General features: G+C 42.4%; 1 protein-coding gene across 1 annotated transcript in view; it reads right to left on the reverse strand.

Annotated features, from left to right (window-relative positions):
* Positions 1 to 24485, reverse strand: part of LMF1 (lipase maturation factor 1) — a 376591-nt gene that overhangs the window by 71417 nt on the left and 280689 nt on the right. Inside the window, exon 6 of the mRNA XM_033915111.1 lies at positions 11944 to 12111. Coding sequence (XP_033771002.1) covers positions 11944 to 12111 — 168 coding nt within the window. The remainder of the gene's footprint in view (positions 1 to 11943; positions 12112 to 24485) is intronic.

Consider the following 24485-nt stretch of genomic DNA (forward strand, 5'->3'; position numbering starts at 1 on the left):
CAATCCAAAAAGCTTATAAGAAAAATGGTAATCATTTCAATTATACAAAGAACCCCCCCAATTTAAAGCAATACTAAACAGCCCCCATCAATGGAGAAGTTGCCTCCACTAACTTCAAGAAATCAACATAAGGAAAAAGATGTTTGTAATCCGCCTTGAACTGCAAGGTAATGGCGGAATAGAAGTCTCTAATGTAATGTAATATAATATACCTCTCCAACATTATTTCCCAGCATTACATTTGCTTAAATATTCATTTGTCAAGATATTTTATTCTCAGTCTTTCAAGAACTGTTCTAATTAAAGTAGATCCCCAAAAATATAGTCATTATTCTGGAAATTAATTAGACATTTACAGGGAAATTTCAGAAAAAAAAATCGTACTCAATGAGCAACCACTCTAGGCTTCAAAACCAAAAAGGCCTTTCGCCTCAATTGCGTTGTTCTTCCAGATCAAGCCCGAAAATTGCACAAAAGTTGATGCAAAAGATTATGTTAGCATGTACTGTACACATTTGTCCTGGAACTCTGTACAGCGCTATAAAAATAATTCTATAAAAGAAGGCACAAGCTTGTGCCTGTGCCTTCTTTTATAGAATTATTTTTATAAAAGGCCTTTTCTACATATGCAAATAATTTAACATGGGGAAAAAGCTTTCTAAAATTACAGCCACATGTATATTTTAAACATATATAAGGAGATTGCCGATTATATTCAATGTGATCATCTCTGTAATTCTTCAGGATATAAAGTTCCAAGTCTTCGATGCTTTCTCTGACATTATCACTATTTTCGAAAGCTATGCATGAATGAATAGTGGTACCTAACCTGTATATTGCTTGTAAATATCGATTTCAGACAGCTGCTACTTACGCCATGCAACAATTTCATGGAGACATGTTCTGTGGGTCAGGCAGAACCAAAATCTACACCTGTATTCTCCATTTTGGGGAAAAATGCCAAGCTGAGTTCTCCACCACTTAAAAGCAAGCATAACAGCTCATTTCAACCAGGGCTTTACAGAAGGGATTAAGGGAATTATGTTCCTTAATCCCATATAGTTTATTGCCTCATCCAAAATAAACCAAATTAAAATTGCAGCCTCACTACTAAGTTAGAAGAAGTCACGCTTGTAAGTTTGTAAAAATACAAAAGTGTGGTGTAAGAGGGAGAAGAGACACTCTCACATCTGGACTTTCCATTGTGGAGAGAGTGCTGACAAACAGCAGGAACAGCAGGAAGTGTGGTGGACATCCTTTACGTCATCAGTACCCAAAAGTCCGGCGTCCCTGTGGCGCACGCGAAGCCCCTTGGGAGCTTCTTGGACCTCCGAGGAGCTTTGATTTGTAAAATATAATTTTCCTGAAAATATGGGGAAGTGTAAAGGCATCATTAAGCCAAAGGTTTCTATACCGACTGTGACACCAGCTGGTTTGAAGACCATTTCTGGATTTCAGGTACTCTCCTCTTCTTCCTGATGTGGGGAAGTCCAAAGAGGTTTCCCAATCTCTTTTGGTGCCTCTGTTGAGTTCAGTATCTCAACCTCATACTGTGTCCTTTATAAAAATCCAGAAAAAAATTTTGTTTATGAATCTCAAAGAGGGCTCCTTTTACAAAGGTGCGCTAGGGCCTTAATGCGCGGAATAGCGAGCGCTAAAATGCCGTGTGCGCTAGCCGCTGCTGCCTCCTTTTGAGCAGGCGGTAGATTTTTGGCTAGCTCACGCTAATCCTGTGCATGCGATAAAACCCATAGCGCACCTTTGTAAAAGGAGCCCTAAGTCTAGAGACTACTAAGAAAGTTTCTTTACAGGATTGATTGATTGAGTTCACTTGTTTTCTAGCCTGTTGTCTCCAAAGAGCTCCGAATGGGTTACAGGTTTAACATACAGAATTTTGGTACAAGTTTTTATCCTAACTTGGTACCTGCTAGGGGCTAATGATAATATACAATTTGCTCTGGTTGTCCTTATAAATTCTACCTAATTTGACACACAGAAAGTTTAATTTATCGATGGAGGGTATGCTTAGGTCGCCTTTTCCAAGCAAAATGTGGACTCTATTCTCTTCTTGTTGTTTCAGGGTTGAAAGCGCAGGTTTCTAATCTATGGGCTAATTCCCTCTCGGTAATGAAGGATTCACAATTTTTTCATGCAAAGTTAGAGATGATGGAAAATGGAGACAATAAATACCGGTAAATTGAAGGGAAATTAAGAAGGTGCAGGTTGCAGAGAGATACTTTTTAGAACGTAAATTCAAGAGATATTGGGTTTGGCAAACTCTAAATCAGTTCAGCTGAATAATTACTATTATTTACCACAAAGGAAAAAAGCTTCAGGATGATCAACAGGGGAACTGAACAGCTTTCCAAGATATTATAAATCCCAGATCCACGCTCCTAGTTACCTTACATTACATATTTCTATTCCGCTTATACCTTGCAGTTCAAGGCGGATTACAAAAGATTTGACTGGACATTTTCCAGTGAAGATACAACAGAGGAGAGATAGCTGGATAGAATCCTAGGGAAACTTAGGGGATGGATAGTAAACTGACTGTGAGATATAGACAAACAGTACAGTTAGAGTAGGTAAGATTACAATCTATTTTAGGGGTCTGTTTGCTTGGACGGCGTTTAGGTGGGTTATTTGGGGAAGAATTATCTGGCGGTAGGTGAAGAGGGGTTAAGATATTTGAATGAATTTTTTGATTTCTATTCGGAATGTTTTGATGTCGTCCGATGTTGTCAGCAGATTGGAGATGGAATGGTTGAGTTTTGCTGCTTGTGTTGCCAGAAGGTTGTCAAACATTTTCTTGCGTTGTGTGCCTATGAGTGGGGGGAAGGCGAAAGGGTTCGGGGTTCTTCTGTGTCTTGAGGTGGAGATCTGGTTTAAGCGGTTGTTTAAGAGCCGTGTAACGCTTTGAATACTAGGCAGTGGAATTTGAATTGAATTCGTGCTTGAATGCCTTTTTTCATGAAAGTGATGTTAATAGTAATGAAATCGTATTTTAGAAAGTAGGAAAAATTAATATATTTCCTGACGTATCCAGAGTCATTTTTGGCCTTGAAGCCTTGACTTTTCACACTGGGTGCAATTTTGGTTTAACTATCCATGTAAGGGCTCCTTTTACTAAGGTGCGCTAGGGCTTGAGCTGGCGTTAGTTCTAGAAGCGTAGCGCGTGGTAATTTCCTGCGTGTGCTAAAAATGCTAACGCACCTTAGTAAAAGGAGTCCTAAGTGTCTTCTCACCTTATATATTTTTTAAGATTCTTTACAACTAGAAAGTTTTCTTAAGGATCATGAGAGATTATCTTGAACTACATTAGGAGTTAATTTGAAGTTTCGCCACTTGTAATTAGACATTAGTCTTATTGCCTGAGTTTACAAAAGTTCAGTTTTTACAGGATGCTTTCTCTCCCTAGATGTGGTCTTGAAGGTTTGTTTACTTGTACCTAACTTTATTTCTGAGTGTATGGAAATGTATATAAAAATTATTTTAATTAAAAACGTGTGCTATAAGTGCCAATATCTCTATATGAAAGCTGCCAGGATCAGGCCCTCAACATTTTTCAACCGGTGTAAATGTAAAAAAGCAGACCCTTCTCAATCCAATCTCTATGTTCTGGGTCCTGTGTGTGGTGCTTCCACACTTTATTATCTGCCACACTGAGAAAGATTCAACATGGATAAGTGTAAAGTGATGCATGTTGGTAACAAAAATCTCATGCACGAATACAGGATGTTTGGGGCGGTACTTGGAGAGACCTCCCAGGAAAGAGACTTGGGAGTTCTGATCAACAAGTCGATGAAGTCGTCCATGCAATGTGTGGCGGCGGCAAAAAGAGCAAACAGAATGCTAGGAATGATAAAGAAGGGGATCACGAACAGATCGGAGAAGGTTATCATGCCGCTGTACTGGGCCATGGTGCGCCCTCACCTGGAGTACTGCGTCCAGCAATGGTCACCGTACATGAAGAAGGACACGGTACAACTCGAGAGGATCTAGAGAAGAGCGACTAAAATGGTTAGGGGACTGGAGGAGTTGCCATACAGCGAAAGATTACAGAAATTGGGCCTCTTCTCCCTTGAACAGAGGAGATTGAGAGGGGACATGATCAAAACATTCAAGGTACTGAAGGGGATAGACTTAGTAGATAAAGACAGGTAGTTCACCCTCTCCAAGGTAGGGAGAACGAGAGGGCACTCTCTAAAGTTAAAAGGGGATAGATTCCGTACAAACGTAAGGAAGTTCTTCTTCACTCAGAGAGTGGTAGAGAACTGGAATGCTCTTCTGGAGTCTTTCGTAGGAGAAAACACCCTTCAGGGATTCAAGACAAAGTTAAACAAGTTCCTGCTGAACCAGAATGTATGCAGGTAGGACTAGTCTTGGATAGGGCGCTGGTCTTTGACCAAGGGCCGCTGCGTGAGCGGACTGCTGGGCACAATGGACCTCTAATCTGACCAAAAGTGGCAATTCTTATGTTCTTAATCATCCACTTGAGATTAACATGAATATGGATCAACAAGTTGAGGGTGATAGGTTTTATTGCACTATTAGCAGCTCAATATATTTATTATCAAATAAAAAGGTCTTACTTAGAACTTGGTTATTAGCTGCCAAGAGAAGCCATAACAAAGGGAAGAGCAGAGAAAGCAATTGAAATGTTTTTGCATAATAAATACAGTGGTGCCTCACACAACGAACTTAATCCGTTCCAGGAGCAAGTTTGTTATGTGAAACGTTCGTTGTGTGAAACGCGTTTTCCCATAACAATACATGTAAAAAAAAATAATTCGTTCTGTAGCATAAAATATGCTAAGATGACATAAAAAAAGATAAATTTTTGGTTATTATTTTTATTTAGATACATCTAAAAACATAATTGTTTTTTAAAACAACACACATTTTTTAAATTTAAAGACAGACTAAGTAGAGTCTAATTTTACAGTGAGAGGGCAGAGTCTCAGCGGCAAAAACTGGGACTTAACTGTTCATTTTTTTTTTTTTTCTACCGTGTTTCCCCGATGATAAGGCAGGGCCATCAAATAAGACAGCCCCCCCTTTTTAGAAAAAAATGTAAAATAAGGCACCCCCCCGCAAATAAGCCACCCACCGATACCTGCGCTTACCCGAATCGGGTGGTACGGTGGGTGACTCCGTGTAGTCCCTGGCACCCCCGACACGATCGGGGCAAGAGGGAGCTCAAGCCCTCTTGCCCCCCCGACTCCCCGACACGATCGGGGCAAGAGGGAGCTCAAGCCCTCTTGCCCCCCCCCGACTCCCCGACACGATCGGGGCAAGAGGGAGCTCAAGCCCTCTTGCCCCCCCGACTCCCCGACACGATCGGGGCAAGAGGGAGCTCAAGCCCTCTTGCCCCCCCGACTCCCCGACACGATCGGGGCAAAAGGGAGCTCAAGCCCTCTTGCCCCCCCGACTCCCCGACACGATCGGGGCAAAAGGGAGCCCAAGCCCTCTTGCCCCGCCGATTCCCCAACTCCCCGACAATATCGGGCCAGGAGGGAGCCCAAGTCCTCCTGGCCACGGCGACCCCCTAACCCCACCCTGCACTACATTACGGGCAGGAGGGATCCCAGGCCCTCCTGCCCTCGACGCAAACCCCCCCTCCCCCCAACGACCGCCCCCCCCAAGAACCTCCGACCGCCCCCCCAGCCGACCCCCACGACACCCCCAACCCCCTTCCCCGTACCTTTCTGTAGTTGGCCGGACAGACGGGAGCCAAACCCGCCTGTCCGGCAGGCAGCCATCGACGGAATGAGGCCGGATTGGCCCATCCGTCCCAAAGCTCCGCCTACTGGTGGGGCCTAAGGCGCCTGGGCCAATCAGAATAGGCCCGGGAGCCTTAGGTCCCTCCTGGGGGCAGGGCCTGAGGCACATGGTCGGGTTGGGCCCATGTGCCTCAGGCCCCGCCCCCAGGAGGGACCTAAGGCTCCCGGGCCTATTCTGATTGGCCCAGGCGCCTTAGGCCCCACCAGTAGGCGGAGCTTTGGGACGGATGGGCCAATCCGGCCTCATTCCGTCGATGGCTGCCTGCCGGACAGGCGGGTTTGGCTCCCGTCTGTCCGGCCAACTACAGAAAGGTACGGGGAAGGGGGTTGGGGGTGTCGTGGGGGTCGGCCAGGGGGGTCGCGGGTCGGCTGGGGGGGCGGTCGGAGGTTCTTGGGGGGGGCGGTCGTTGGGGGGAGGGGGGGTTTGCGTCGAGGGCAGGAGGGCCTGGGATCCCTCCTGCCCGTAATGTAGTGCAGGGTGGGGTTAGGGGGTCGCCGTGGCCAGGAGGACTTGGGCTCCCTCCTGGCCCGATATTGTCGGGGAGTTGGGGAATCGGCGGGGCAAGAGGGCTTGGGCTCCCTTTTGCCCCGATCGTGTCGAGGAATCGGCGGGGCAAGAGGGCTTGGGCTCCCTTTTGCCCCGATCGTGTCGGGGAGTCGGGGGGGCAAGAGGGCTTGAGCTCCCTCTTGCCCCGATCGTGTCGGGGAGTCGGGGGGGCAAGAGGGCTTGAGCTCCCTCTTGCCCCGATCGTGTCGGGGAATCGGCGGGGCAAGAGGGCTTGGGCTCCCTTTTGCCCCGATCGTGTCGGGGAATCGGCGGGGCAAGAGGGCTTGGGCTCCCTTTTGCCCCGATCGTGTCGGGGAATCGGCGGGGCAAGAGGGCTTGGGCTCCCTTTTGCCCCGATCGTGTCGGGGAGTCGGGGGGGGGCAAGAGGGCTTGAGCTCCCTCTTGCCCCGATCGTGTCGGGGAGTCGGGGGGGGCAAGAGGGAACCAGGCGGAGAGAGGGCAGTTAAGCGCAGTGCCTGCGCGGAAGGATGCAGCTCGGGCGACTTCGTTGTGTGAAACGAAGTTCGTTGTACGGATCAAGACATAAAGTTCGTTGTGCGCAGCGTTCGCTGTGCGAGGCGTCCGTTATGCGAGGCACCACTGTACTTTCATATCTACACAGTGGTGGTACTACCAGATTGCCTGGTCGAACATGATCCCAAAGGATGATTTCATGGTCTGTAACAAATTTTAGTTCTTGCATAATATTTTTTGCATGTGCGCAGCATGAATGTTAGTTATCGGAATGACTTTTTTGCCTTGTATCTGAATATGGTTAAGATGCTGGCCAGAGACAAAAAGAGCTGCAATTTGCCATGGTGAACAGCAAAATCTCATTGGGATTTTTAGTGGAGGTGAAAAAAACAAGCCAAGACAGGGATAAATGGTCACTGTATTACCCATAATCGTCCTCTTTTCTTTAGCTAGAAAAACACTCTTATGTCCTTAATGAGAGGGATGGCAGTGTCATTCTCCTGTAATAAGCACACTTCCCGGAACTCACTTATTGTTTTGTAGAAAGATTTCATGCACCATTGGAAGAAAAAAATAAACTTTGTAACTCTTGAAATAAAAACCTGGCAAACTCATGGGACTTTCTTTAATAAAGTTTTTCCATAGACAGAAGCAGGAAAAATCAATCAGCCTCCTCTAGACAGCACCCTTTACTGGACAGAGGAACAATGATTGGGAACACAGATGAGTCTATTATGACAGATGTGTGAGTTAATGGCAGCTGTTTGGGTCTGAAGCAAATTCGACCCTTATCTTGCTGATAAAATGCTACAGTATTCGTGCATCTGACCAACAGTTCCTCCTCAACAGCTTACGATTTCAGGGACAAACATTTGGAGGGGGAGACGGCCTGTCATATGCACTCACCTAGGGTTGCCGTCTGGATTTTTGACAGCATTGTCCAGAAATCATAAGGCTAACTTAAGTGCCCCAATTTTTTTTATTCTTTTACAGAGTTTAGACCTTTATCTGCAGCTCTCCAATTCTTTTCCTCCACCCCCCCCCCCCCCGAGTGAGCAATCCTTCCCTGCCCACTTCCTGTGTTACTACAACAGCAGAGACTAGGAGTAGGATTCAGCCAATGGGAAGTCAGTGGAGGTGGAGCACTGGAAGGCAGCTCTAGTCATGGGAAGTTCCTCCTGGGCTGTGACCAATGGTCCATCAAGCCCAGTAGCCCATTCTCACAGTGGCCAATCCAGGTCACTAGTACCTGGCCAAAGCCAAAGGAGTAGCAACATTCCTTGCTACTGATCCAGGGCAAGCAGTGGCTTCCCCCATGTCTTTCTCAATAACAGACTATGGGCTTTTCCTCCAGGAACTTGTCCAAACCTTTCTTAAAACCAGCTACGCTATCCGCTCTTACCACATCCTCTGGCAACACGTTCCAGAGTTTAACTACTCTATGAGTGAAAAAAAATTTCCTCCTATTGCTTTTAAAAGTATTTCCCTGTAACTTCATCGAACGTCCCCTAGTCTTTGTAATTTTTGATGGAGTGAAAAAATCGATCCACTTGTACTTGTTCTACTCCACTCACGATTTTGTAGACTTTGATCATATCTCCCCTCAGCCAACTCTTTTCCAGGCTGAAGAGCCCTAATCTTTTTAGTCTTTCCACTATATCTTTCTTGAGCTAAAGAGACCAGAATTGAACCCAATGCTCCAGATGAGATCGCACCATGGTGCGATATGGGGACATTATAATATTCTTAGTCTTGTTATCCATCCCTCTTTTAATATTTCCTAGCATCCTGTTTGCTTTTTTGGCTGCCGCCGCACATTGGGCGGAAGGTTTCATCGTATTGTCTATGATGATACCGAGATCCTTTTCTTGCGTGCTAACCCCCAAGGTGGACCCTAGCATCTTGTAACTGTGACTCAGATTAATCTTCCCAGTGTGCATCACTTTGTCCACATTAAATTTCATCTGCCATTTGGACACCCAGTCTTTCAATTTCCTAAGGACCGCCTGTAATTTTTCACAATCCACATGTATTTTAACAACTTTAAACAAAAATGTTTCCTGGTCAAACAGCCTCCAACCCCCAGACTATCCCCACTGGACACCAGCCCAGATCACCTATTTTGACATTCAGGTAGCCACTAGAGGGGACAGTATACCAGGAGGTTAGGTCGAGGAGGACAGTTACATCACCGCAGACCAGGAGCATCAGGTTGTGGCCTTGTGCGGCCTAATGTTCCTGGGCTACAGGGATAACGCTGCTTCAAGGTGATTCACAGGTGGAGTTGTGTAAGATGAAATTCAGCATCTGCGGTATCACGATCCTGCAGGGTATAGTAAAGGGTGAAATTTTACTGCACCTTGATGAATTCCCTCCTAAATGCATTTTTCAATCTGAAATTGAAGAAAAATGGGCCTACTCCTTACCATTTCTATAGCACTGAAAGGTGTACGCAAAGATGTATATTTGATCCCAAAGAAATTCAGGAAGATGGACTGGCCAAATCTACTGTTGCATTGTGAGTCTCTTTCTAGACAGATATCCATATCGCAGCTCAGCACATCTCCTCTATGGTGGATGACCTCAAGTGGGCTACGGAAGCAGACAAAGTGCTGACATGACTCTCAAGGGTCAAGTCTGCCCACGCTGATAACCAATTAGGTGGGTCACAACTACACATAATGGCAGTTTCAAAAGAAACAAAAAGCTGGGTGGACTTTCTAAGGGCTTTAAACTACACCATACAGAAGGCTAAATGATCGTTTGCAATCCAAAGGGTCCATGTTGCTTTCACATTTGTGGGCTTGGGACTAAGGGAAAAATACTGGCAGCACTATTTTAGGAAGCAACTGTGGACAACCCTATTGGTTCAGAGCTCACAAACTCTGTGTGCTGAAGTGATAGCTACCAAAAGCAAGACCTTTCAGTTCAGATACTTCCGATCACAGGAATTTACTGCTCAAAAGGAGATTTGGACAGGATGGACCACTGGTCTGACCCAGCAGCGGAGTAGTGTTAGAGTGGTTTAAATCATTTCTTTCAGAGAGAACTTTCTTCAGGCTGCTCCTTAACTTGTCGTTTATCTTGTGGTGTTCCTCAAGGTTCGATACTTTTACCTTGATTTTTCGGAATCCCTTAGCTTTAAGAATTCAGGAACATCAGATGATATTCCTCAACCGATTGATAATCCGGATTTGGCACCTATGCATTTGTGCATTAACATGATCAATAATTGGATTACTGAAAATAAACTGATTCAGAGCCCTCAGAAAAGAGTTGGGATGTCACAACCTCTTCTAGGTTCTCAACCTATTCAACTTTCAAATCATTTGAAATATTTAGGTGTTCATTTGGACTCTGCACTCAGGTTTCATTTGCAAATTTCATCAGTTGTGAAATCCTGCTTGTTTTCTTTACGCAGGATTTGTTCTATCTGTGCTTATATTGATAAACTTTGTTGCGAGTCTCACATTTATGCTTTAGTTACTTCAAAGCTTGAATATTGCAATATTGTTTACACTGGATTACTATTAAGAAATTGCAAACTATACAAAATACTGCTATGAGTTCTTGTAAATGCTCAAGAGATATGACCATATCTCTCCTTTTTTTAAGGAGTACCATTGACTACCTGTTAAATTTCATCTTATCCACAAGGCTTTAACACTTGCCTTTAAAACACTACTATCCGGTCAACCTGACTATTTGGGAAAATTATTAGTTCCTTACAGGCCCACTCGTTATCTGCTCATCAATTGACTTTGCCTCTGGTTCATTTGGTGACATTGGCTTCAACACGTAGCTGCTTTTTTTTTTTTTTTGCATCTCTTCCTAGTTTATGGAATTTTCTTCCACTTCCGATTCGCTCTGAGCTTTCTTATATAAAATTCAGATCTCTTTGGTCTAGCATTTCCTTGAAAATATTGGGAGTAGAGTTTTCTCTTTGGCAACTCTTTAGACTTTAATTATTTTTAATTTAATTTTCTTCTTTTTGCTTTTCTATGTTTTAATGACTTTCCTTTCTCTTTTTATTACGTATTTTTCACTCCATTAGACACACTTCCCCCCCCCAAAAGTGGGTGGAAATAAGGGTGCGTTTAATAGAGCAAATACGCTTAGCGCTCCCCCCCCCCGTTAACTTATTTTAATGTTGCCACCCTCCCTTTCTTGCCGGCCATCTTCCTCCTCCCCCCCGCACGTACCTTTTTTTAAAAACTTCTGGCGCCTCACTCACTGAGAGTGCTGCAAAAGGGTTGCTGGCTGCCTGGTCCCCGCTTCCGCCAAGAATGGCAGATGCGGCTGCCTCCTCTTCTGTTGTCTGGCGGCATAGCGACGAACCGGGTTGCCTGCCTGGTCCCGCGCTGCTTCCTGCGAGAACCCTGTCCCTACCTGTCTGCCTGCCCTGGCCTACTACTAGACCACCAGAGGGAGGACAGGGTACAAAGCCTGGCAGGGAGGGGGAACAGGGTGCAGAGCTTGGCAAGGAGTGTGGGGTTGGGTGCAGAGCCTGGCATGGAGAATTTGGTTCAGAATGTTTTTTTTCTTGTTTTCCTCCTCTAAATCTAGGGTGCGTCTTATGGTCAGGTGCATCTAATGGAGTGAAAAATACGGTATTTATAAACCATGCTGTTGCTAAACTGAAGTGCGGTCAAAATTTTTTAATAAACCTAAACATGGAAGGACTTCTTATCCTGTTTATTACTAACCCCTTGTGGAATAAAGGTCAATAATCTGTTATACCAACTCATCTATTAAGCCAGTAGCTCTCAAGCAATGTTAAAAAAAAACAGTTGTTTGTGAGAATTGTTTTAATTTCTTTTGCACCAAAAAAGAATAGTTGGCAAGCTAACTGTGGCCACAAGTGCAAGAAACAGTAAAACACTCAAGAAGATAGAAAAAACCTCTTGGAAAGAAAACTTGTTTAGAATCTATCAGGTATAACCAAAATGGTCTCCAGAACAGACTTTTAAAGCAGTGAATAAAGGTTCAAAAGGACAGTATGAGGAAGTAACTGATCAGGAAGGTCTACTGCAGTTTAAGGAGGGCCTTACTCAGGAGGACACTAATGGAAAGAAAAGTGGAGAGCAGGAGAGGGTTTCATGAGAATAGTATTGTACACTTGGAAGAAAACCTTACCTGAAATAAGATTTGTATAATTCCGTGAATGATGCACATGCGACGACCCAAAAAGATAAAGAAGGGCACAATCAATTCTGCAAAATGGTTGACCAAAGTCTCCATCTGGTGAAACCAATTGGGCGACTGATGCATGTAATAGGCTATGTAGTTTGGAACAGGTTGAGTCTGAAATAAGAAAAGAATGAAGTTAGTGTACTTGATTGTCTCATAATGGGCTTCTGTCTCCTCACGGAAATTCTCTGCAAAGATCATGCTCTTTATTTCTGGGGTACGCAATTCTGGTCCTCGAGAGCCGGAGCCAGGTCAGGTTTTCAGGATATCCACAACAAATATATATGAGATGGATTTGCATGAACTGCCTCCTAGAGATGCAAATATATCTCATGCATATTCATTGGGGAAAACCTGAAAACCCGACTGGATTCTGGCCCTCGAGGACCGGAGTTGCCCACCCCTGTGTCAGCTAACCCAGGGGTAGGCAATTCCGGTCCTCGAGAGCCGGAGCCAGGTCAGGTTTTCAGGATATCCACCATGAATATGTATGAGATGGATTTGCATGCACTGCCTCCTAGAGATGCAAATATATCTCATGCATATTCATTGGGGAAATCCTGAAAACCCAACTGGATTCTGGCCCTTGAGGACCAGAGTTGCCCACCCCTGTGTCAGCTAACCCAGGGGTAGGCAATTCCGGTCCTCGAGAGCCGGAGCCAGGTCAGGTTTTCAGGATATCCACAACGAATATATATGAGATGGATTTGCAGGCACTGCCTCCTTGAGATGCAAATCCATCTCATACATATTCATTGTGGATATCCTGAAAACCTGACCTGGCTCCGGCTTTCGAGGACCGGAATTGCCTACCCCTGGGTTTCTAAAATCAGCCCCAGCCACAATGTGTTAGATTGTAGGAAGTGAAGAATTGAGGGGAAGGCTTCTACAATCTCGTTCTGGAATGGACAATGGTCATGCTCACAGCAAGAGCTTCATAGTTGGATAATCTGTCGCTGCCAACATCATAAGAAACAATATTATTTCCATGATCACTAATAATGAAATAGCAACAACTGATGAATGCTGACATGTTATAAGCAGCAAAATTAAAAATGTTCTTAGCATCTCACATATGTGCAATTTCATTATCTTAGTTGAAAATGTTGAGAGCACAGAAAGCTGAAAATGCCAGTTGTAACTGAAGGAGACAAAACACATCTTTAAGATATTTGTAGCTAAATCAAAAATACAAATAAAGGAGGGGAAAATCTACAGCATGCATGGCAATGGACTACGATTCTACTGCCAGATCCCACAACTATTGTAATTCCTTATTAGTAAAGCTGGAATTAATAACCTCAGTTCTTTCTATGCTTTCGAGACTGCAGCAGCCCCTGAGGACAAGAGACCGCATCCTTCCTTCCTCTGATGCTGGAAAAGGATGGAGCAACTCAAGGGGCTCCGGAATGCTGCCAAGTCCACTTCCAGTGGGAGGCAGACAGGGAGGGGGTCACGGCCATAACATTTCTGGGTCAGCAAGATGTCTAAGCCACCGAGGCCATTCTTGCATAGAAATGCTTCCACTTCGAATATTGCTATGGTATATTTAAAAGAACGGTCAAGTCACCTCTACTTCTCTTTGTGTGAGTATTGGTGAATTGGTGTCCAACCTCAGTCCTCACCCAGCTGGGTTTTCAGAATTTTCAAGATGAATATGCATGAGATCAATTTGCATTCAATGGAGGTAGCGCATGCATATGTTCTCAACCATATTCATCAAATCCTGACCACCTGACTGGGTCAGCCCTCTGGGACCAAGGTTGGGCACACCAAGAGCTCAGAATGGGTTACAGGTTAAACGATCTGCATATTTTCAAAAGTATGCATTCAAATGCAAACACTTCCCCAATTCTGCTCATTTGAATACTCTTTCCAAGTTTCCAAATTTATTTACATTTTAATATACCGACCATCAACATGTATCTGGCCAGTTTACAAAGCTAAAAACGTTAAAATAAATTTGAGAATGGGGTAAAATAAAAGGTTGGACATAAAATAGACGAATACATCGACGTACGTGATTTTGAGGGAGAGGGGGAAAGGAAAGTTGATAATTACATCTTTAAGCACATCATTTTATGCAAATATTGGGGGCAGAATTTTGCTGACACCTATCTTTATCCCTAAAACACTATTTTATAAGCAGAAATAGATTCTAAAATTCTCCTACGTGGAGGCAACCTGTATGAAATAAAAAAAAAAATCAGCTTTGTTTTTAATAAAGGAAAAATAACAGGCAACAATATATCTTTATAAACTGAAAGTACCACAGATCATACAAAATGTGAAAGGCCTGGCTTTTCAGACAAGATTTCTAATGTACGAGTATGTAAATTGGTGAAATTACCATTATTTGGCCACAGGGAATTATGTAGGCTGAGACCAGGTTTTTTACATACAGGTACATTATATAGCAATAAGGGAAATGTTATAACCAAAACTCAGCTCCAGCATAAGGATCCTATCCAAATCCGCATTCTCTCCTCTCTCGATTCAAAATTGCATGAGACAGACATAGGGCTCCTTTTACTAAGCTGCGTTAGCGGTTTCAGCGTGCACTAGATGCTAATGCCTCCATTGATCTGGCATTAGTTTTTCCACGTAGCACGGGGGTTAGCACGAGCTATAAACGCTACCGCAGCTTAGTAAAAAGAGCCCATAGCCTGTTATTGAGAAAGACATGGGGAAGCCACTGCTTACATGGGTTTTGGCCACAGTGAGAACAGGCTACTGGGCTTGATGGACCATTGGTCTGACCCAGTAAGGCTAATGTTCTTATGGGATGCTAAATAGAAACAAGATGGAAACACAACATGGGCAAGAGCAGTTGGAACTAAGGCCAAAGCTGTACAGACCCCCATGTCTGTGTCCCTTTGAAGCTTTGACAACTCCAGTGTTGCAGATCACGTCATTGTCACATGTTGCAAGTGAAAGTGTTGTGCAGCTCAGAGGAGGGGACGACCTCATGACTGGCAAGTTGAACATAAGAATTGCCGCTACTGGGTCGGACCAGTGGTCCATCATGCCCAGAAGTCCGCTCCCGCGGCGGCCCTTAGGTCGAAGACGAGTGCCCTGAGTCTAGCATTACCTGCGTACGTTCTGGTTCAGTAGGAACTTGTCTAACTTCATCTTGAATCTCTGGAGGGTGTTTTCCCCTATGACAGCCTCCGGAAGAGCGTTCCAGTTTTCTACCACTCTCTGGGTGAAGAAGAACTTCCTTACGTTTGTACGGAATCTATCCCCTTTCAACTTTAGAAAGTGCCCTCTCATTCTCTTTACCTTGGAGAGGGTGAACAACCTGTCCTTATCTACTAAGTCTATTCCCTTCAGTAGCTTGAATGTTTCGATCATGTCCCCTCTCAGGCTCCTCTTTTCGAGGGAGAAGAGACTCAGTTTCTCCAATCTCTCACTGTATGGTAACTCCTCCATCCCCTTAACCATTTTAGTCACTCTTCTCTGGACCCTTTCGAGTAGTACCTTGTCCTTCTTCATGTACGGCGACCAGTGCTGGACGCAGTACTCCAGGTGAGGGCGTAACATGGCCTGGTACAGTGGCATGATAACCTTCTCCGATCTTTTTGTAATCCCCTTCTTAGTCATTCCTAGCATCCTGTTTGCCCTTTTCGCCATCATGTTGGCATGGTTGAGTGTTTAAGCATGGGTGGCTGTGGCCTGAACAGAGTGGAGGGGTTACCTTCAGCCACCTTGTGGATGGACTGTGCAGGTCTTCATCTGCTTATACATTTTATGATAGGCGGGATATCAAACCCTAATAAAACTTGAAAATGTGGCAGGAGTGTGTGGCGCAGTGGTTGGATCTACAGCCTCAGCACCCTGGGGTTGTGGGTTCAAACCCCGTGCTGCTCCTTGTGACCCTGGGCAAGTCACTCAGTCCTCCATAGCCCAGGCACATTAGATAGATTATGAGCCCACCAGGACAGAGAGGGAAAACGCTTGAGTACCTGATTGTAAAAACCGCTTAGATAACCTTGATAGGCGGTATATAAAATCCTAAGAAACTTGATACTTGAACTATCATGGCAAAATAATCAGTTCAATTTATCACCAAAAACCTTTTGAAAGAAAAACATATTTTCAACCCTCTCAGAGGAAATGGCAGTGAATTCCATAATTTAGGGTCAATAATGAACAGTTCGCAATGATGGAATGTCTAATAGGCCTTTAATGGCAGATCTTAATGCTTAAGGCACTGTTGGTCATCACATTAAAAATCAATATTCTCCATTTAATAGGTAACCGATGAAGTCAAATTAACACAGGAGATCACTTCATTCATTCAATTCATTTTCCCAGAAGAGCTCAGAACGGTTTGACATTAATTTATTCAGGTACTCAAGCATTTTTCCCTGTCTCACAATCTAGCTAATGTACCTGGGGCACTGGAGGGATTAAGTGACTTGCCCAGGGTCACAAGGAGCAGCGTGGGATTTGAATCTACAACCTCAGGGTGCTGAGGCTGTAGCTTTAACCACTGCGCCACACTCTCTAGATAATGAAAAAGCCTCCACATTTATTTGTGATTGGTTCTCTCTCTCATGGGGATTCAGATTTATAATAGTTTGGGGATTTATTGTTACCATTTTCTATTTTTCAATCTATATAGTCCCTCTATAATTCAAACAGTAGCATTCTGCACCACTTTTAATGTTCCCCAAATTTGTTCAGGTAACCCAAGAAGCAAGCTACTGCAATAATCCAAGTGGGGGACAATTTATTTCTTTTTATAGATTTAAAATATGTATAAACTGCACTACCTTATAATTCTGCCGTGTAACATTCTGAACCATTGTCCTGAAGACTCTCAAATGCCTGGCTTCAGTTTCCGCAGTTGAAATCTCATAGTCAAAGAAGAATTACGTAAGTAGCATGCCCAGAAATCAAATTTCTACCACAGCGAGGATACTAACAACATCTATACTGAAGTAGAAACTAAGGTCAGTCTGAGGCTGGAAAAGCGGATAAGGCTAAAACCTGACTTTTTACCATGAACATATAGATAAAATGATGCCGATATTTTCAGTTTTAAAATGAATAACTTTCAGAAAAGATCTGTCAAAAAGTTGAGTCTAATGAACTTCTCTATTCCTTTCTTGCTAAATTTAATCCCGGGCAGGAAAGACTGAGGCAGTTTGCCAAAAGACCCTCTAATGGTGTGGATTGAAGAGAGAGTGAATGGATGCATCTGCATTTCTAGATCATCTTTAACCTGGAATGAGAGGGCCTAAGATGAAGCAAAGGCTCTCCCAGTTAAATTGCTTGGAATATCAGGAGGATGGTATTTTTCAAAAGAAAGGCAGTGGTAAGAGTTGAAATTGTAGCTATGTTCAGGCATAATCTAATTTCTCCATATTTTGGTAATGCTCAAACTAATCAGGTGTAAAGGTGTTCATCTGTTTAATTTTGCATGCCACGCAGAGTCATTTTTACCCTGAAATGACAGCACCAGACCCCCCTCCCCAAAAGTTTGTTGGTTTTTTTAAATCTTTCTATCACCTCTCTTAACCCTCAGTCAATCTATAGGATTCTCCTCCTATGCACATGCAGATGATATTCAGCTCTTGTACCCCTTAAATACAGCAGATCTCAATGAGATAACAGCCATAAACAACAAACTAAAACAAAGAAGCCAATGGCGAAAGGATAATATGTTGGCATTAAACGCAACCAAATCTTCCGTAAGGTTTTTCCCATTTTCATCACAGATTCTCTTAGACAATACCCCTCTTCAAAAATATTGGGAGTAACATTAGATCAGGAACTTACCTATCATGAACCAGTGTTCCCTCTAAGCTGCGCTGGCGTGCGCTGGCGCACAAAATATTGCCTCGCAGCGCACAATGTCACGTCACAGCGCACGGCGTACGGAGATGGCAGGCCGCGGCGAGAGGAGAATCGGGCGAGTTGGTGCTGGCGCCCGATATTTTTAGCGCACGGGGAAAAAATTTTGCTCACACCACCCGCCCGCTTAGAGGGAGCACTGATCATGACCAGATTAGTTCAGTGGTTAAAAATTGTTTTTATAAATTACGTCTCATTAGATCCTTATCAAAAGTCTTAAAGCCCGAAGCCCTTAACATTCTAATACATTCATTAATCATTTCAAGGCTCGATTATTGCAACTCTTTATATCAGGGCATAACACAAAAAGAAATAAGAAGGTTACAGATAATACAAAACACAGCAATAAAAATGATCACTAACTCATAAAAATACACTTCTACAAGCAGCTCATTGGCTACCAATCACACATAGAATAACCTTTAAAATTTTACTGTTAACTCTTAAAACTACAGACCTTTTTCTTTTGTCTAGATATGTAAGTAAACTTTGGGTTCAGATGTATTCCTTCTCTCCAGATTTCTATCTTTTGGTTCAGATGTTTTTCTTCTCTCTAGGTTTGTAGATTTTAAGATTGCCTTTTTTCTATTTTCCAGATTTCCATCCTTTAAAGACAGAATTTTTCTCTCTCTTTTGATTTCTAGCCTTTGAGAAAACATTAACCTTTCTACAAGCTTTTATCCTTTAGAACTCTTAAAACTCAACAAACTCATGCTCCAACTTTTCTACATCGTTTCTTAACACCATATTCTCCATCCAGGGCATTGAGATCAACACAACAACAGCTCTTGACTATTCCTTCATTAAAGATAACAGGAACCAAAAGATCTACCATTTTCTCAGTTATAGCATCCCAGCTTTGGAACAATTTACCAGTTTATATTCGTAATGAATCTTCTTTAGAAAAATTCAAGCGTTCCTTAAAAAGTTTTTTGTTCAAGGACGCTTTTGAAAAATAGACAACACAATTTCACAAATCACCAAACTTCTTAGATCTAAATTAGATTTCTGTATAGATTATAGATTCATCTTTTCTCTTCTTTTTTCTCCTTTTTGTGTTCCCCGCTAAATGTTTTCTTTCTCTCTTTAAAGATTGTAGTTCATCCCTTTCACCTTCCGTAGCAGTTATGTATTAGAATGGATAGAATTTGATTGTAATTATGTTCAAGAGTTTTGTTCTACCCCCCATTTTTAAAATGTTATACGCTTTGAAGCTTTTGATATTGCGTACATAACAAAAAATTTAATAAACTTGAAACTTGAACTGTATCAGAAGAGTGTGCACTGAAACAAAAACACAACCATAACAATAACCTCAAATTAAACAAAATTAAGTCTTTGGGCTGCATACTCCCAGTCAGATCCCCATAAACACACACATACTTATTCAAAATACACCACAAAAGTTAGCTTTGTAGATCCAACATATACCGTAACTAATTTGAACCCACACTGCTGGTCTCAAAAGTCTTCTGAGAACAGGGTCCCATCATCTAAATACCTTACATTAGGAGTTTTTGGGAGAAGAGTGTGACATAGTAGAAAGAGCTACAGCTAGGTTCAAACCCATTGCTGTTCCCTGTGACCCTGGCAAGTCACTTAATCCCCCATTGTCCCAGGTACATTAGATAGATTGTGAGCCCACCGGAACAGACAGGGAAAATGCTTGAAGTACCTGTATGTAAACCGCTTTGAGTGTGGTTGTAAACTACAAAAAGGCAGTCTAAAAGTCCCAATCCCTATTTTGTTCAAGCGTACTTTGTAAATTAACATGGGAAAAACTAACATGAAAACTGCATAAAAATGTTTTCAGTTCATAGAGTAGAAAAAAGTAATAATATAAGTTTCAAAAGACTAATTTTGTTGTTGCTGTCTGTGTGTGTTCCTTCACAATACGTACCATATGTCTGTGAGTGGGTGGATCATTGCAGTGGGATGGGAAACCTGTATTTACTCAGTTAAGAAAGTACAGAGAAGAGGCTGTTAGAGGGCAAGTGAGAGCCGTATCTGAGTGCACATACGTGCAATTTAGGGCTTTTCATTTACTGGTTGCCTACTGGTACAGCTCCAACAGCATCTTACTCAGACATAGTTACCTCTTTACACTCTACTCAAATTGTTGACCCAAAATTGCAGAAAATTTAAGGTTGTAGCTTTGAAGGGTGACCATGCATGTCAGAAGGAGTTATCCTGGTTATGCCACCTTTGCATGAATTAAGAAAATTGCTCACATTTCTTTTTTGTTTCAGGGTGGGGGTTAAGGGTACCATTGGGATTTGCACCAGTAATTACAAGCTACGTGGTTTGTTTGCTTTAATTATTGTCCTTGAAAAATAACCTGAAGAAATTTGTGCCTCTATTGTATATGGGTAATTTAGCTGACAGAAACAACATGCATAGTTTTGATTATAGAAAATTATGTGAATTGTAAGGTAGCCCAAGGATTAGAAGAGAAAATTTGCCTTTTTGTGGATGACACAATAGACATCCCAGAGGGACTGACAACCTAAGAAGTGATCTATAAAAACTAGAAGATTGAGTGAATGATTGGCAGTTAAACTTTAATCCAGAGAAGTACAAAGTGATGATTTTGGGGTGCAGAAACCCAAGGAAGCTGCATTGAAAAGGAGAGAGGAGGCTGATGTGCATGGACCAGGAGAGAGACCTTGGAGTGATAGTATTTGAGGATTTCATGGTAGTGAAATAATACAATAATGTGGTGGCCCAACTCAGAAGGATGCCCCTGTAGAAAACACGGCTAAAGCCTTAACAATCTCACTAAGGACATAAAGAGAAAAATGATCAAAATGGTAAGAAGCTATAAAAAAGTAGAAACCAAAGCAACCTCAAAAAGAGTGATGGATTCCTAGAATGCGCTCATCAAGCAGATGGCGGAGGCAAAAATGGTGCTGGAGAGATGATAGAAATCAAGAATGAAGAACCTCAACACAAAACAGCAGAGAAATACAATTGTGTTGATCCTCAAAATCCATGGGAAGACAGGATGGAACCCATTTGTTATCATCCATTTAGCATGACATCCCAAAACATTTCACTACCTGAACCAACATAACGATTAAGAAGCGAAGGAAGAAATCAAAAATGATGATAAAGACCCATCGATACCATCTTCTAGTCTTCATCATCATTTCCCACACCTACTCCAGGAAGCTCTTCCATGAATCCAGCACCCTTTCCATAAAGAAATAGTTTTTTAGATTACTCTTTTTTTTTTTTTTAATTCTTTATTCATTTTCAAACTTAGAATAAGTGTGACAAATGTTCAAACAAATTAACAATAAATACATCACTTAATAATCAGCAATGATACAAATCATAAACTCTTTCATTTTCATTCTATGCCACCTCATTCTAAAGCTTCCTTTTGCCTTCTGTGTATTTAAATCATGGAGGTATTTCAATACCTCCAATCATATCTCCCCTCTCATAAAATAAAATTTTATTTATAACCTGCAAATACCTTACAGTTCAATGCAGCTTACAGAAAAACTGTACCTTGAAAGTTTGCCCATTCATATTCTAATTAGAGATCCTCTGTGTTCATCCCACACTTTTGAATTCCGTCAGTTTTCCTCTCCAGCTTCTCCCTTGGGAGGGCATTCCAAGGATCCACCACCCTTTCCGTGAAAAAGAATTTCATAATATTACTCTTAAATCTACCACCCCTCAACCTCAATTTATGTCCTCTAGTTTTACCAATTTCCCTTCTCTGGAAAATATTTGGTCCTATATTAATACTTTTAAATTATTTAAGTGTCTGTATCGTATCACCCCCTATCCCTCCTCCAGAGTCTACATGTTGAGGTCTTCTAGTCTCTTCTTGTATTTCTTTTGGCACAAACCCTCTACCATTTTCATTGCTTTCCTCTGGACCACTTCATGTTTTCTTATATCATTGAAGATGCTTAAGAATTCAATACTGATAAAATATTTAAAAAACTTCCCTATAAACAGATAGAATCTTTTGTGTTTTTTGTGTGTGAGTGCTCAGTTTAAAACACGTCAGTCAACCTCTTTAGAACACGATCAAGCAGCAGGATCCCTCGATTCTGAGTTCCTCCTGCTATGAGCAATAAGAAATGTTTTTTTGATGTGGTTTATAAGAATATAATATAAAAAACTTTAGGAGTGAGATGATTCAGGTATATTTAAAACGTTGAATATCATTCATGTAGTTTTGCATTTTGATTTTTATTTTAGTTTAATCGCTAATCTTCCTCCCGATGAAGCAGCCCACGTGAACCACGATCGGTGTAGAGGAAGAAAGAGTGAAGACTGAGTTTTTGTATTGGGATTGATTTTAGCACAATGATTTCTTTTGGAGCACATTTTGAATGAGAACACTGGGAATGACACAATTCGAGTTCAAACCAGCAACTTTGAATTGATTTGAACACTTCAAGCTCAGCGCACCCTAGACCATAAGATGATTTGGACTTACCTCTTGAGCTAAGTACCTCCTTCACACAATAATTACTTGAAAATATCAATCTTGAGTTTAGTAGATTAACATCATAATTTCTAGTCACATGTGAGGTAGGCAGGTAGGAGGGTGCGATGATGTCTGGATATAACATTGTTTCATAACACTGTTGTGTTTGAATGATGTTTTAAACTGAGCACTCACACTCTCAAAACACAAAAGATTATATCTGTTTATAGGGAAGTTTTTTTGAATATTTTATCAGTATTGAATTCTTATTATTTGTGAAATCATATTATATTTAACCTTTCTTCCAAAAAGATTTTTTTGTTTTTGATTTTCTTATATCATTGGCCACATATGGCCTCCAAAACGGAACACAATACTCCAAGTGGGGCCTCACTAACGATCTGTACAGGAGCATCAACACCTCCTTTCTTCTGATGGTTACACCTCTATCTATACAGCCTAGCATCCTTCTAGCTACAGCTACCGCCTTGCCACACTGCTTTGTCGCCTTCAGATCCTATCAGCCCAAGGTCCCTCTTCCCGTCTGTGCATATCAGCCTCTCGCCTCCCAGCATATACATTTTCCTTGGATTTCTATTCCCCAAATGTATCACTCTGCACTTCTTTGCATTGAACTTTAGTTGCCAGATATTAGACCATTCTTCCAACTTTTGCAGATTCTTTTCATATTTTCCACTCCCTCTGGTATCATCCGCAAAAAGACAAACCTTTTGGCAATATAGCTCACAAACATATTGAACAGAATTGTCCCCAGCACCGATCCTTGAAGCATTCCGCTACTCACCTTTCCTTCCTCTGAGCAAATGCCATTAACCACCACCCTTTGACGTCTGTCCGTGAACCAGTTTCTAATCCAGTTCACCACTTTGGGTCCTAACTTCAGCCGTTCAAGTTTGTTCAAGAGCCTCCTATGAGGAACTGTGTCAAAGGCTTTGCTGAAATCTAACTAAATTATATCTTCCTTGATCTAATTCTCTGGTCACCCAGACAAAGAATTCAATCAGATTTGTGTGGCACGATTTACCTTTAGTAAAGCCATGTTGTCTTGGATCTTGTAACCTATTAGATTCTAGAAATTTCACTATCCCTTCCTTCAGCATTGCTTCCATTATTTTCCCAATAACCGAAGTGAGGCTTACTGACCTGTAGTTTCCCACTTCATCTCTCAACCACTTACATAGAACATAGAAAACATAGAAAATGACGCCAGAAAAGGGCCTCGGCCCACCAAGTCTGCCCACTCTAATGACCCACCCCCAAACTTCACCCCCCCAAGAGATCCCACATGCCTATCCCATTTTTTCTTAAAATCTGGCACGCTACTGGCCTCAATCACCTGCAGTGGAAGTTCATTCCAATGATCAACCACCCTTTCGGTGAAGAAATACTTCCTGAAGTCACCATGAAATTTCCCGCCCTTGATTTTCAGCGGATGCCCTCTTGTGGCCGTGGGACCTTTATCATCTTCCACCTCGATACAGCCCGTGATATATTTAAACGTCTCAATCATGTCTCCTCTCTCTCTACGTTCCTCAAGTGAGTATAGCTGCAATTTACTCAGCCTTTCCTCATATGGGAAATCCTTGAGTCCCGAGACCATCCTGGTGGCCATTTGTTGAACCGACTCAACTCTCAGCACATCTTTTTGGTAATGTGGCCTCCAGAATTGTACACAATATTCCAGATGAGGTTTCACCATGGATCTGTACAATGGCATTATGACTTCGGGCTTCCGGCTGACAAAACCTCTGCGGATACAACCCATCATTTGTCTAGCCTTGGATGAAGCCTTAGATTTTATGCTTAAAGCAAAATCAGGGATATACAATTCAGAGTTACTTAGTTCTTAGAGATTTGCAGTGCTACCAGCAAAGGTGTTCTCATCAAGGCTTTGTCCCCAGAAATGAAAGTACCCCAGGAAATGGCCCCTCCTAGCTAGACTCTGGTTCAAGGCAACTATTCAAATGGTCCAATGACAAGCCAAACCCTTATTCAACTTCAAATGGTCCAATAGCAAGCCAAATCCTTAAGCTCACACTTAAAGATTTCTATCATTTTTCCCTTAGCCAAAAGCTAAGTCTATATATGGACTGAATTGTTGCAACAGTTCGGGCTGATTGCATTCACAGTAAGAATTTAAAAGAAACATACT

Source organism: Geotrypetes seraphini, chromosome 11 (genome assembly GCF_902459505.1).
Source record: "Geotrypetes seraphini chromosome 11, aGeoSer1.1, whole genome shotgun sequence".
Classification (NCBI taxonomy): Eukaryota; Metazoa; Chordata; class Amphibia; order Gymnophiona; family Dermophiidae; genus Geotrypetes; species Geotrypetes seraphini.